Here is a 14,717-nt window from a genome sequence, read left to right as displayed (position 1 = left end):
GAACCGTGCCTGAGTCCTAACAGAGCTTTTTGGAAATCAAGCCATCTTGGCAATATTTTTTTATATTTAGACAAACAAATTGGCCAGTTCTGAGTTCTGACAAAAAGCCATGAAAACTACCCACCCTGTAATGCATACCTAACGGGGGGAGACTACAACTGTACTTACGTACTTAATTTCTGGTATTTTATACCTGTTGACCACTTGCCTTTGCAACTGTAATAATACCCTTTCAATGTGTTTTGCTTTGGCCTGTGTTAAATGCAATTTTCTTTTTAGCTTTTTGGTAAAGTAAACTGGACCCCCTTTCCTCCTGCTCCTGCAAAGTGGAAACAGTAGTTACTGACATCCTCAGAAGTAATCATTGAGATTAGCCTTGCTAAGGATACTGCATAGGTCCTTGCCAAGAACAGAATTATTCTTAGCAGCACCAGTTTCTTACTCTGTATTTGGCCCAGCTCTAGTGGGTTGCCAGTGGGGTTCATATACATCTGCCGATGGCAGAGGACTGTTGCAGTCAGTCATCCTAAGGAGAAGAATATTCTGTAAAAGATGTAGAGTTTTGCGTTCATTCCTCCTCAGTATGACTTGTCCTCCTCAGTCTTCTCCAGCTCATCCTTGCCCAAGTCCTGGCTCTTCTGCTCTGGGTTCCAAAACTAGTTTGTCCTCCACGTCTTACCCATCTCAGTCCTCATTTCCTCAGCGCCTTGTTCTCATGACTCAAAACTAGTCTTCCCTTTGAGAGCTCCCAACCTTCCTCCCAGCCTCCAGATACAATCTTCTCTTTCTGCCAGTCTTTACTTCTCCCTCTCCACTGGGTTTCAGTCTGTCTCCCCTTCACATGGATCTTCATTCACTGTCAATGCTGTACCTCACCCCACTGCTTCCTTGTCCCAGTCTCACATCCCCAGCTAGTTTCCCAACTCCACTTTACCAACCCCCATTACCTCTGCAATCCCACCGCAAGCCTGCTCCCAACATCTGACTTGTCCCCACTGCCCCTAAATCCATTACTATAATTGGATTTTGTTGTCCTGGACACTGCTTTGAGTTTCTGCTTCATTGCTTGCTGCTTCTATCTACATGCTCAGAAATGCAGGCTGGTTCTCCACTCTGGTCCCTTGGCCCCACATCTCCTTTCTTTCTCTCTTCATTGAAATAACTTTTTTCATGCTTCCTGGGCCCAGCATGGGCAGCTGTATGAGCACTAGAGAGACAAATGTCTCTGCTTTGATTTCTGACATCCCACCAAACTGCACCTGCCCCACGTGGCTGGAACTGACTCAGCCACTGAAGGTAGTGCTAGGATGTGTTCAGTGCTGCTCAAACCCTGGGAGCTCTTAGCTGTTAGTCACTGGAAAAATGTCTTCTAAGGATGTGATAACTGTGGGGGTTTTGTCTGTTTAATTACTTGGTTTTGCTCAGACTGCAAAATTTGGGAACCCTTGTGATGACTTTTCATAGGGACAGCAAGAATATCTGATGCTAGTGCCATCACCTGCTGAACTTGAAATCCATGCTGCTAACCATGGGGCAGGTGGGACTTCTCAGATTGTCACAATGCCTTTTTTTTTTTTTTTTTTTTTTGCTTTTGTGGTAGGATCAATATACACTGCATCCCTGTTTTTCCACCCTTCCAGCTTATTCTTGGAAATGGCCAAGCAGTTGTAGCTGAAACTTTCCAGCTGAAATGACTCAGCCTGAGGCAGACACCTGGCCTGGAAAAATACTATCCAAACAAAAGTCAGACTGCAAGCAAACGAACATAGTCTTACAATGAGAAGTGTTAGCAAACAAAGAAAGAGGTTATATTACCCACCCCATCTGTAAGTTTCATATTTCCGTTGAAAAACAACCCTTCAAGTGGCAAGATGGTTAAATAATAATAATAGCATCTCTTCTATAGCATTTTAGTAGATCTCAAAGCATTTTAAAAACAGGAATGAGTCATTATCTAATTTTTTTTTATTATGTAATTTATAGTAATAGTTTTCTGAGCTACAGTAAAAGCCATCAGTAGTAAGTGATGATTTTCTTTTCATCAGTCTCATGGGACACACTTCTCATGTAAACAGCCTGCTGCTATTCACACTTCTCTGACAGAAATTAATTGAAAAAGAAGCCCCTGAGAGGGAAGGGTGTAGCATCATTAAAATAGAAAGTGTGGTGTTCAAAAGGCCTGTTTCTGATCTTGTAGAACTTATATATCTCATTCATTTAGAAGGCTTCTCATCACTTTATGCCAAAGTGATAGCACTTCACCTGTTCTGAACCACGTAAAAGAATTGTACCAGCCTGTTTCTTTTTAGAAAATAAGCAAACCAAACAGGGGCTATATCTAAATAACTTCGTTGCAACTATTTGAATAGATTCTCCTCATCTTTCCTGGGAAGTATCTAGCTTTTTCCAATATATAAAATGTTACTGGTGGATTTGCATTGCAGATCAGTTCAGGGAGGGCTGGTTTAGATAGTGAAAAATATGCAGGCACAAAAGGGAAAAAAACATCAGGGGAAATCTTTCAAGGGTTCTTGGGACCACGGTGCATGCTGTCATCAAACAATCTGCTGATCTGTTTATGCTTCGGTTTGTGGTGTGGATTATGGCAAGTGTGAGTTGAGTTTCATGCACTTATCTAAGACGTAACTTCTTATCTGTCTTACTGACTGAACATTGACAATAATTTGAGTCAAAAAAACCTTCTGGTCTTGACATCCTTCAGATAATTCTTTCATTATATCACTTTCTGCCTTTCTTTCACTCTCCTATCCAGTACCTTTTTGAATCCATCCAAGCTTGTTGCAACTTACTCAGGAAGAAATATTCAGATCTCTCAAAGCCACTGGAGTTGTCACATGCACGAATCATGCAAGGGCCATGCAGTGAGAATGGATGAGAATGTCCAGTTGTGCAAAAGATCCTGCAAAAATCCATGTAACAGTCATTCTCAGGTCATGTAATGGGCACAGGGACTTGTTACAGGGAGCAAGCAGTGGCAGTAGTCTGATTTAAGGGAACATGCACTTTGATAGTGATACCTCCCATATGAGAACCCCAGCATCTAACCCATAGAAGCACCTGAAGAAAAGACTAAAAGAGTCTGGTATTCAATATGTGAGACTTGACAGGTCTGTGTAAATTTTTTGCCATTCAACAACTCAAGGTTAGCCTTGCATTAAAATAGCTGACTTATATTGTTTAAAAGCTCACAAGTGTCACGTGGATGCTGTAGTTAAATGTCTTATTTTATAGCAGTACACTTCTAATATACTATACTCCTTATGACTTCACTTCTGACACTGCAGAAAATGGTCATCCAAAAATGTATGTTAAAGTTGTTTCATTACTATCCTAGTCTTCACGATGAGGAATTAATATGTAAAAATATAAAACTCTTCACTTAAATCTGAAATAAAACTCACTGGTTTTCTGCACAGCCTTATATCTTTCAAACACAATTTAAGCTGGTGTATGGATGTGTTTATTTATGAATTATGTGAACAATATAAAATGAACCTTAATACTTGAGTAAGAGCCTCAGCTAGAGGAGTTCAAGAGTATCTGTATATTATGCTTAGGTTTATCAAAAGCTAGCCCTCTTCTCTGTCTTACAATGCAGCTTTATTTACTTTGGGTTTAGAAGAAGGCAAGTTCTTGCTCTTTTTTGTACATATTTTGTCAATTATATTTGAAATACTTTCTTATATATTTGTTAAAATTGCTCTTAAAATTTTAAGCACTTTACTGCATCAAGTTAGTGTGAGCTATTAGCAGTGCGTGTGTAAGTACATGTAGTACGTATATATAGAAAGCGAGACTGTGTGTGTATATGATAGTGCAGGTCTGGAGTATGCTGGCCTAATTTCAAATCAATGTGTATCAAAAAAAAGACAGTATCAACCCTCTGGAAACAGAAGGGTGATATAAAATCAGCTGCTTAGGTACAGTCCTGGGATAAAGGTGAAAGGGAAGCTAGTGTGAAATCAAACCACTCATAGGAATGATTTTTCAGAGGCAGAGATCATTCCATTAAAGTCCTCTCATCTAAATCTGGAACCTTTGGCTCTAGTGATTTAGTTGGTTTCAAATTTTCATGGTGTTACTTGAGGACAAAGATCACTTTAGATCATGTAGGGGCTAAACAAGGGCAATAGTTCTGGACCAGGTTCCAAAACCATAATAAAAATAACTAGTAAGTGTCTCCAGATACCTAGCCTACAAGTGAGGCTTTTTATCAGGCAGCAATTTAACAATAAAGGTAACTGCCTGTTGTGTTAATACAATCTTGCAGCTGCTATCTTATCTTCAAATCAAGAAGGTTTTCTCTTTTAAAAAGTAAACAGCAAATGCATCCCCTTGGGCAGGGAACTGAGCTTCCCACCATCCTAGGTTTGCAGGGTGCTTCATATGATAAGGGCCTGCATTTTTCCCTCACAATGGAGGCTGAAAGGAGGTGGTTTGATAGATGGATGAGACATGACATAAAAGCACTCTTGGTTTCTACACAACATTTTACATCCTCTCTTATTTTGGAGGAGCTCTCAGAACAACATCAGGGAGCCTGTGAGCTACCAGTGTTGCGTTGCAGGAAACGGGAGTGGGGACTAAGATGAAGGATGAAGCCTCTCTCATCAGCTCCCCTGGGAAAAAAACACCACAGCATTTGCTCTGCCACACTCAGCGACAGCTCCCGATAAATACCACAGCTTGTTGTGGTAAGATTTTGAAGATGTTTGAATGCTGGCTTAATTTTGGTAACTAATGAACGTACAAGTAGAGGGAAATGTGCAATAACAGAGTCATTACAGGGATTAGTTTGTTTCCTTTTTTTTTTTTCCTAATGCATACACTTAGAAAGGCCCAAAGAATATAATGGCATTCCCTCTTTTCAAGACAGGATACATTAGCACGCAACAAGGGAGTAGGGTATGAGGCTCGGCTCAGTAAATGCTGTAGTTCGATGAATAACATGCCCTAATGATAAGGCTCAGTACATAAAAGAAAGAAGCAGAAGAATCCACTGCTTCAGCGACTGTATGCAATTGCTCAGACCATCATCCACAAGGGATGGAGCTGTTTAGGAGAAACAATCGATGGCTGAGAAAACTTACAAATTACTAGGCTGTGGCTAGGGTTTGTGCAGAGACAAGACAGTTTTGGCTTTTGCACTCCCAGTGCATGAAGTCTAGGGTCACACAGCTGCCTTAAGAGGCTATGTAGTTTTGTGGTTATTACTTTGCATCAGTCAATGGACCTGTGTTGTGAGTATACATTGCAAAAGGTATTTTATATTGTAGGCATGGCTCCTGCAACAGTGTTCTTGCAAGGAAATCCATTAGGGAACCATTTCTAATGATAAAGCAGTGGATGACTTTCATTTTACTATGCAGAGCCACAGGAGAGGAACACCATGTTCACAAGGCTGCTGCAGGAGACAGGCTATCTGCAGGATACTCTGTTTTAGTGAATCACCTCAGCAGTTTCTTCCAACATAACTCCCATGGAACGGAGGGCAAGAAATTAAGGATGTTCCTCTGCTAATGGAGAGCAGCATGGAAGCCCTCCTTGCCCTCCTTTACAGTAATCTCCCAGAGGTACAGAAGACCTTGCTAGGGCACAAAAACATAATTTAAATCTTCCTGCATTAGCACTAATGAGGCTGGCCCATGCTCCTCTTCTTACATAGACACTTAATTCAAGCACTCATCAATAAAGGATTCCCAAGATATTGTGCTTCATTGCATGAAGCTGAGATTTTTCACTCTTTGCCTGTTGCAGGTACAGGAAGAAATATCCCTTCCACGTACACAAGCACACATCCACATACAGCCCTCTCTCCATGTAGTTAATGTATAACATCTTATATATAAAACAGCATAATTTAACAAAAAAATCAAATACAAGCTCTGAAGTATGGTCAAACTAAAGCTACGTATAGGGAGGGAAAATACTTCAACACACCTTGAAGTATTTTAAATACATTTTAAATCCGTCTGTTGTACTGTAACTTTTCTCTCTCAGAGTTAAAGTAGTATACATTCCTCTTTTGTGTTGTTTTTTTTTTTTTTTGTGCTGTTTGACAATGATACAGCTTTAGTTTACAAAAAAATAACCCACGTGCTGGATAATCAAGCTTGATATTTTCTTCTGTCAGGAATATACATCAACTTTTTACTGCAGAGATAGATGTAGTTAGAGAAACAGAGAGATGGCAACATTTGTATTTCAGAAATTATTTGCCTGACTTCAGGTATGCTTTATTCTGTTTTTAATAAGTGATTTTTTACGGTTTTTTCCTTCTTCAAACTATAAGGAAGAAAATTTATCTGCTATGTTAGATTGCTAGGAACTGCATTTATCAGCCCAAACTGGTAAATACTGTAGCTGAAAAACATTCTTCAATACTTCAAAGTTATCACTAGACTATTTACTTTTTTTTAGTACTGATTTTAAATTACACACTGGTTTTTAAAATAAGCTCCTTGTCAGGACTGCAAGATGCTGCAGGTTGAATATACATTATACTTTATGAAGCAGAAATAAATGTTGGTTTCCTCTCTATCTTAAAAACCTGAGCAGAGGGAAAATGTACTGTCTATAAATATTTTAGCCAATTTCTGAAATGCTCTGCAGGCTGCTACTTAAATTTTAGAGCTGGTAAATGCAGCCTTGCAAATCAATATTTTCTGAAAAATACTTCAATGTGACCTAATGATCTTGCTCCCTGTTTTCTTCATCAGGGAGATGGAGAGTGAAGATGCACATAATAATCCTTGAGCAATATGTTGTCTGACTTTTGATATCATTTTGTCCATGAAAGATTGGTTCAAATTTGTTACACACTCAGCAGAAAATACAGAAGCAATTTGCCATCCTGTTGTGAATTTTAGCTTATTTTTCAGTAATGATGCCTGAGACTAAGAGAAGGGTTTGAGCAGAAATGTGTTAGCCAACACAGTAAGGGAGGAACTTGGCATTTAGCAGATATTTGCACTCATCAAGGGGAAAGGTTATGTCAAAACCTTTTGACAGTCTCATTCTAAAAATTTCTCATTCCCACTTATATTACAAACTGCTTGTCAATAAATGCTAAGAGAAATTTGGCCTTTTTCTGCTGATGTATGAAGAATCTGAAATCTCTCATGTGAATGCGCTAGCTGCGCTCAGGTAATTAGAAGTGGCAGGCAGACATTTTGCCTCACTTTTTGACACTGGGTCCCCAAGTGAAAAAGCAGTTAATTGCCAGTGCCCAAAGTTCAAATAAACACAATAATTTATACTGAGTTTCTTTTTTCTGTATGCTTGATCTACCAGATTTTCAAAATGCAACAGGACAGGTTTTAGCGATTTGAGAGACGGCAGTCAGGAAAAGACATTACAATGTGTGAGAAAATTTGATTGCAGTGGCACTTCTCACAACCGCAGACAGCAAGCTGCTCTTTGAAGAAGGCAGGGAAAGCCTGTAAGGATGAGTTGTGGTACCCTGTGCCTGGTGTTACCTCTCTGTAGCAGCTGCTCACCGTCATAACTTCTCCTCATCAAATGGCATCACGGCTATGCCAGAAACAGTGGAGTTAATATCTGATTTGTGCACTGTGATATGCATATACACAAGCATTTGAACATGCCTTTGAACGACACCTTTGCCCTTTGGGGGTTCAGTATCACGTCCTTAATGATAAACTTTCTTTCTCCTGATGGAAGAGCAGCCAACATATGCAATGAGCAAAAGAAATGCATTGAACTACCATAGTAATGGTCACAAATACTTATCCCTGCATCCCAGAAATAGGACACTGGCAAATATGCTGCTGGGGAAGTCAATGGGCTGGTATACATCGCAACCACTTTGAAGAGTTTTTCTGCTTCTTTCCTGCTTCAATTCTGGGGAAAACACAGCCTTAGATTTGCTAAAGGGAGAAAGGACAAAAGAAATACAATTAGATAAAACCATCAGCTCCATTTTCTTCTGAAGCTAGCAAATATACAGCAGTATAAGTGTTCTGCTTTGAGTATCGTTCAATCTTCCCTGTTTAAAATGTTCAAATGTACTAGAGAGTATATATAAGTAATCTCTCAGGCAAGAATAGGAAAATGCACTCCTATGTCTAAGGTACATAACCTCTAGGAGCCTTCTCTTTTGATAAATGAGTATTTGAGTACTGCTTGCAAAGTTGGTTTTATAGTCTTTTCTGGAGTGATTGATAGAAACCTGTCTGAGATCAATGCCCTGGCTGTTAGAGTGCTCCCCTGAGAAGGGGAGAAGATGGCAGTTCCTTCATCTGAATAGGTGTTTGATTCGCAATTTACCAAATTGTTAGTAAATGTTCCAATGACAACCCGGAGAAAGTGAGGCACCCCCATTAATTCCTGCTTTGTTTATTGAATCCAAGCCACTGTTTCCTTTGTTTTTATTAAAAATACCTGAAAACAAAATGTTTTCTAAGTAGTGGAATTCTTCTCTATGATAGAAAATAAGAGCATTTCTTTCATGGTTTTTGGTTCAGCCACAGAATAATAAGTAAAAAAAGAAAAGAAAGAAAAAAAGATTTTCCAAGCAAAATATGCTTAGCAGGAATTATACACCACCTTGAGAGTTTATGCCTTGTACTGGCCCTCTGTTTAGAAATCAGTTTTAGCTTAATTTGCTCTCCTACAAGTACTGTATATGCCTTTCACTTCATACCTCTACCCAATCTTATTGAGAATTGTGACTTGAAACACTAAGAATTAAGTGCCAGGAGTAGTTAGAGAAGCTTACACTCCCTTTCATCACGTCCCAGAGGCACAGCTGGAGCCTCTTCCAGGTTTATTCTGTGACCCTGAGCAAGGCTCTCGCACCAGATCCTGAAAGCTGCTGAGCTCTTCCTGGACTGTCCAGGCAATCCCGCTGCTGAAAGTCCTGGTCAGTCACGAGATGGCAGTGTGATTTCTTGAAGAGGTGCTCAATACTCTTGCAGGAATCTGCCAGTGGTGCCTGGTGTCTCTAGAAGCCAGGGATTTCACTGCTTGTGATCTCTGCTTATGCATTGGGTAGTCAAGAAAAAAAAGGTATTTGCAAAAGGTGTGATTTTTTTTTTAGCTAAACAACGCTCTATGGCTGTCGAAGGTGTTGATTTTACATATTCAGTACAGCACATCTGTTCCATTATGTTATTCTCAGTAATGAAACTGTAACTGCAATAGCTCCTCTTTCCTCTTCTGTTTCAGTTCCACCTTTTATTCAGCCTTTTGAGTTCCCGCGGTTCTCCATCGGGCAGCGGGTCTTCATTCCCTGCGTGGTGGTCTCCGGGGATTTGCCCATTACAATCACCTGGCAGAAGGATGGCAGGCCGATCCCAGCTAGCCTCGGGGTGACAATTGACAACATCGACTTCACCAGCTCCTTAAGGATTTCTAATCTTTCGCTGATGCACAATGGGAATTATACCTGTATAGCTAGAAATGATGCAGCAGCTGTGGAGCACCAAAGCCAATTAATTGTGAGAGGTAAGTAGATGTAATTAGTTTGAAGGGCACCAATTAAGCAGAATTCATCAGTATTTTGTAATGGCATCTGTTTGATGGGAAGTACAAAAAAGAGGAAAATATGGTAATCCCTCTCTTCATAACAGAGAACACACAGAGCAATGAAGCACAGAAACGAATATGAGTTTTTCTATCTAAAAGTCTTGAAATTAATCAACAACACTGGAGTGCACAGGGTGGATGGGGGAGCCACAGGACTGACTGACTGGAAAATTTTGTGAGACACAAGCTCATTCATTGGGATCAAGCATTTGAAATGGTATCAAATTCCTCTCTGTTATTGTTTTAGTCTGATTATCTCCATTTTTGATTTAGATCCACCTCTCACATAACATTATGTCAGTAAAAAAGCAAAGCATTGATGTTGACTTCACAGGGAAAAGACTCTTCCCTGTTACCATGTTGTTCTTTTTCTTATTTGTGTTTATTACACAATTAGCATGATTCATTTGCTTATGCTGACTTCACAACATTTTGCCTTGAAATAGAGGTGAATATAGTTTCAGTAATGAAACATTTTATGTGGAAAAGACCTTTTAGAGAGATACCTTGCCTTCAATAGCTTTTACTTTTCAAGTCACCCTTAGCCAAGTTCCCTAGAGATTATGCCTTGTGATCCATTTTCAAACTTACTGTGCAAAACTTCAACAAAAGTAAATTGCTTCCTTTTTTTTCTGAAAGTTTTTCAAAGCATTTTAGATTTTCATTTTTTAAAAATAAGACAGTTATACTCTTCCCTCTCCACCATCTCCCACTTGCTGTCAAGCCATTAGACTCCTCAGAGAAAGAGGTTACATACTGTAATACTGCAAGTGACCCTGGTTATTTCTCCCTATTGCAGATCACTACATCTTATATCCCCGTCTGTAAGTTTACCAAGACAAGTCTTAAAACCACTCAGGGTTTTTTGCCATCTTTTCAACGCTTCTTTTCCTCCCTCAAAAACTCATTTGAAGCAAAATTTTCCGAACAGCTCTTTCTTTTAAGTCAAATCTTCCTACTGTCCTAGGACTACCCTTAATGGATTATTCCCTGGTTTTCCACTAATAGAATGTGTATGCTTATTTTCTTAATGCTAGTATTACCAAAACTCAGCAGCAAATAGGTACATTGCTTTTTCACTAGTTTTGGTATGAATATTACTTTAATGATTTAAAAAAATTCACTGCTTTTAATCTTGTATTATTCAGTAAAGATTACTTTACCGATCTATCCAGTAATTCCTAAATTGTCTTAATTAACTACATGCATTTAATTATTCTTTTCCTAAGCTGTTCTGTTAGTTTTTAGCCCTATCCATCATTATAATAGTAAAAGACTTTCCTCACCTTCTCTTTTCCTGGAGAAGAGAAAGTTGACAGCCTCCCATCACAACAGACAGTCTACTGGCTACGTCTGCCCTCCGCAGAAATGCTGCTTCTAGAAACAGTTGAGGTCGTACCTGATTTGCAGTTATACTCAGTCCTTGAAGTAATGAGAATGAATCAACTCTGTACAGGTTCCTATAGGTATTTAATCAAAACAGGGATGGTAGGATGACCTCCAGAAAAAAAAGAAAAAAAAAAAAACTTTACATAGGTAGTACTACTGAAAACTGTCTCTCTGCAAACACTGTCTATCCTTTTTTCAGCACTGAGATCTATGAGGCTGTAACAGCTCAAGTGAGCCCACGTGTAGCGATTTCTGCTCTGTGCCCCACTGATCCAGGCAAGCCCTGCCTTCTCCTAATGGCATCCCTGCTCTCCCTGCCTTGCCTGGACTGCCGCATCCCTGCCTCCTGCTGTTGGTGGGAAATTCCTCTTCTGGCAAGCACCTGGCTGGCCTGACCTCTGTTCCTTGGACATGTCTGCCTCTTGCTGCCTTGTTTGGCATTAATTTGTTTTCTCTCCTTGTCTGGGGGAGGAGTGCTGGGGAGTCTGCTCTTGCACCCCTTTCATGCCGCTGACACAAACACCTCCATTTTCCCCTTGTGTGCTGCTGCTCTAACTGCACCTCCTGATGAGGCCTCTGCCCCAGCAATGAGATGACAGCTATTGGGTGTGTGTACCGGAAGGGCATCCTTATAAACCCATGGGCACGATAGAGGGTAGCTTTTCACTTTGTTTTACTCAGAGGCTTGGAGCCTCTGGAGTCCTAGTCCTGCAACTTTTTGGGAGGTTACGAGACCTACTTCATTCTTCCCCTCCTGCTTATCTTTCTGCCCAGCTAGTGCTCTGCAGCAGCCTCCTTTAAGCCTCTCTCCTCTCTTCTATTCTCTCTCTATGTCAATTTAAATGGTAATATCTTAATCAGTTTTGCATATGCATCTGGGATAATAGTTCTCAGTCAGAGGGACAGGGGAAAATTAATATGATGTTTGACCTGAATTTTCTGCGAAAACCCTGGACTGACCTCTTTCCCTTATATTGAACTGCTTCAACTGTCTCATTCCACACAGGTCAGAAAACAGCCAGCCATCAAAGGGTCACTGTTCGTCACTGCTCATCTGCATCCAACCTGACCTATACACATTTAAGTAAAGACTTGCGTTCTTGCTGTCTGTTTCTTCTTCAGGCTTTCTGTTCCCTCCTCATCTTTTTGTTCATAGGTGCCATATAACTGAAACATAATATTTTTCTAAATCAACTAAACAGTTTTTCTCCAAATAAAGGAAGAAGAAATGGTGCTTAAACTCCTTTTGTTTCTAATCCACACTGTGTGATGGTTTCTCAGCGGTGCGCTTTGAACTTAAATGTTGGCTTTCCTAAATGTCAGGGGATGTGTTCGGGGAGTATCTTATTTATGTGAAGCGTGTGCATTTGATATGAGAGTAGACAGGTAATGGGAGAGGAAAGCAAAGGGAAATATCACTGTTCCCCACAAAGTTCCTTTTTCCTTATCTATACTGTCATTGTCTTTGTTTTAAAAGTAGACTTAAAAACAATGAAGGCTATCATGTTTCCAAAATAAGTGGGAGTCCATATCATTTTACAGTACATGGGTAGACTTAGAAGTAGAATCTAAATTCCTAAGATGAAAGAAGAAACACAGGCCAACTGCTTGTTGCTACATTTGAACTACTAGTGAGTACACAAACTTCTGCTGAATCCGTACAGCCACATAAATTCTTCAGCTTTACAACTTGAGATTTTTTTCCTCAATATTTTCTCTGTCAGATAGCATGTATCTGCTGTTTTTTAGCATTCATATTTTTCTGTTAAGTTTTAAGTTTGCTAAATTTCCTGTATTCTTCCTACAAATATTATTTTTCATATCTATGCTGCACTGCCATTTTGCCAGGAGTATTAAATGGCAAAAGAAAAACAAGTACTGATCTCTTAAAATCTGTGGGCACCTTATGGTAAATCTTCACTGCTGTTCCCATTATTTTGTGCTCTATAAAAGCAACCAAGTGGCAATAAGGAGTCCTAAAAATAGCTGGCCAGCAAGGCTGGATTTTCCCTGCCTTAAATATCAGAGGAAGATGACCAGCTTCCACAGAGCTTCCTTGCAGAGCATCACATAGGAGATGGAAGCCACCTGCTGAGAGAAAGAAAATGAGAGGAGAAAGCTTTTGAGCAGCTGTGCAGCCCTGGGTAAGAAGATCTTAGGGCAATCTCAGTTCTCTCTGCCACAGGTTTCTTGGTGAGGACATGGAAATGAGACAGTCACATGCTCTGGGCATAGATCTGTCAGTGCTGCTCTCTACAATTTATTAGCCAATTTCAGACAAATCAGAAGAGGGGAAAATGCCTCCAGTGAAGGTGAAAGCCTAAAAACTTAATGAAAAGAGGTGATTGATTGATTAGAAACACCTTTACTGAGTGTAATACTGACCACCAGAGAATCTACTCAGATGAGCCCTTCTGCAAACACAAGAAATGTCCCAACTGGAGTCAGTACTCAACCATGAGATATAAATCCACAGAAAAACAGCTTTATTAGTCTTAATGTTTATAGAATATCTTTTAAAAGCTCATTAATTAGCTACTGGGAGAAGGCGTCCATCTTCACTGCATCTAGGGTCTCCAGGTAGGCAGTCCAGGTGAGTGAAAACAGGGCTTTCCTTCCCAAAATATTGTGCTCTGCCAGATCCCAGCCTGCAGTTCCTCTAGAAATACAGCAAAAATTTGCAAGCTGGAAGGGTTTCTCAAAAACTCATAAAGCATTATTATTTTGATTATCTTATTTCTCATCGCACTCTTGGTTTGCTAGGCATGCTATTAAGAAAAAGGAAAGAATAAGATCCTGTCATGAAAGCCATCCACAGAAATTTGGAAAATATCTTCTCTGTCAACTACTTATATCATTGTGTGGAATTAATTAAGGCTTTACTCATGAGGGCTGTCTTCTAAAGAGTGATTAAAAATCTATATACACTTTATCATGTGTTATTTATTTCTGTAGGGTTTCCTAAAATGGGAACGAAGTAATTACGAAATAAAAAGCAGTGAAAAAGATTTTAATTGCTAACCAAAAAGAAAAAGCTCATATGTGTATTATGAGTTCAAAATTTTTCAGATACTACCAGAAAAGAGAATTCAGAGACAGCAGTGGGTGCATAAATCATGATTTTAAAATTCCTGTTAGTGAACACATCATATGTTAAAATTGAGATAAGGTCTTTAAATACCTAATAACCCCCCTTAATGCATTTAGTGCATTAAGTGTAAATGTGTTTTCATTTTGTGCTTGCAAGGAATGTTGAATATCGTTAGATAGTTAGGCACCCAATGAGGAGTCCCTGAGCCTTGAATCTTCCAGATAAGCAGTGAGTATCTGTCTGCTTTCTGATGTTTTGTGGTGGTGCTGGTGTGAAGCAGCAAATGCAGTTTGTGATAGAAAAGCAGGGGGAGAAGATTTATGGTCATAGCTTGTGTCAAAACTCATTTACTTTCTTTGCTGGTGTTTACACTGCGGCTTTGAAGATTACTCTTGAATGATTCACTTCCTATTTAATGTTCTCATTAGACAAACCTGATCAACACAAACCACTAGGTACTGTCTCATTTTGCAAAAGTACATCTTTTTGCTTGAACTGCATAGCAAATGGTTTCACTAAACCAGCTAAATCGACCCCTTAGGTCCAATGACCAAATTTAATAACTGTTCATCTTTGCTAAAGTACAGTGTTTAATGATCTCATTCATTAATACATCAACGGTTGCTTTGGCTGATTACATTTCTTCCATCATTTTGACAGTATGATC

General features: G+C 39.5%; 1 protein-coding gene across 1 annotated transcript in view; it reads left to right on the top strand.

The window, feature by feature from the left end:
* DSCAM (DS cell adhesion molecule) overlaps nt 1-14,717 on the top strand; it is a 476,303-nt gene that overhangs the window by 304,469 nt on the left and 157,117 nt on the right. The window contains exon 9 of the mRNA XM_087758597.1: nt 9,211-9,489. Within this exon, the coding sequence (XP_087614723.1) occupies nt 9,211-9,489 (279 nt within the window). The remainder of the gene's footprint in view (nt 1-9,210; nt 9,490-14,717) is intronic.

Source organism: Nipponia nippon, unplaced genomic scaffold (genome assembly GCF_047370975.1).
Source record: "Nipponia nippon isolate SJK-2023a ecotype South Korea unplaced genomic scaffold, ASM4737097v1 scaffold_2, whole genome shotgun sequence".
NCBI classification, from domain to species: domain Eukaryota; kingdom Metazoa; phylum Chordata; class Aves; order Pelecaniformes; family Threskiornithidae; genus Nipponia; species Nipponia nippon.
This window is presented reverse-complemented; position numbering and strand designations above follow the sequence as displayed.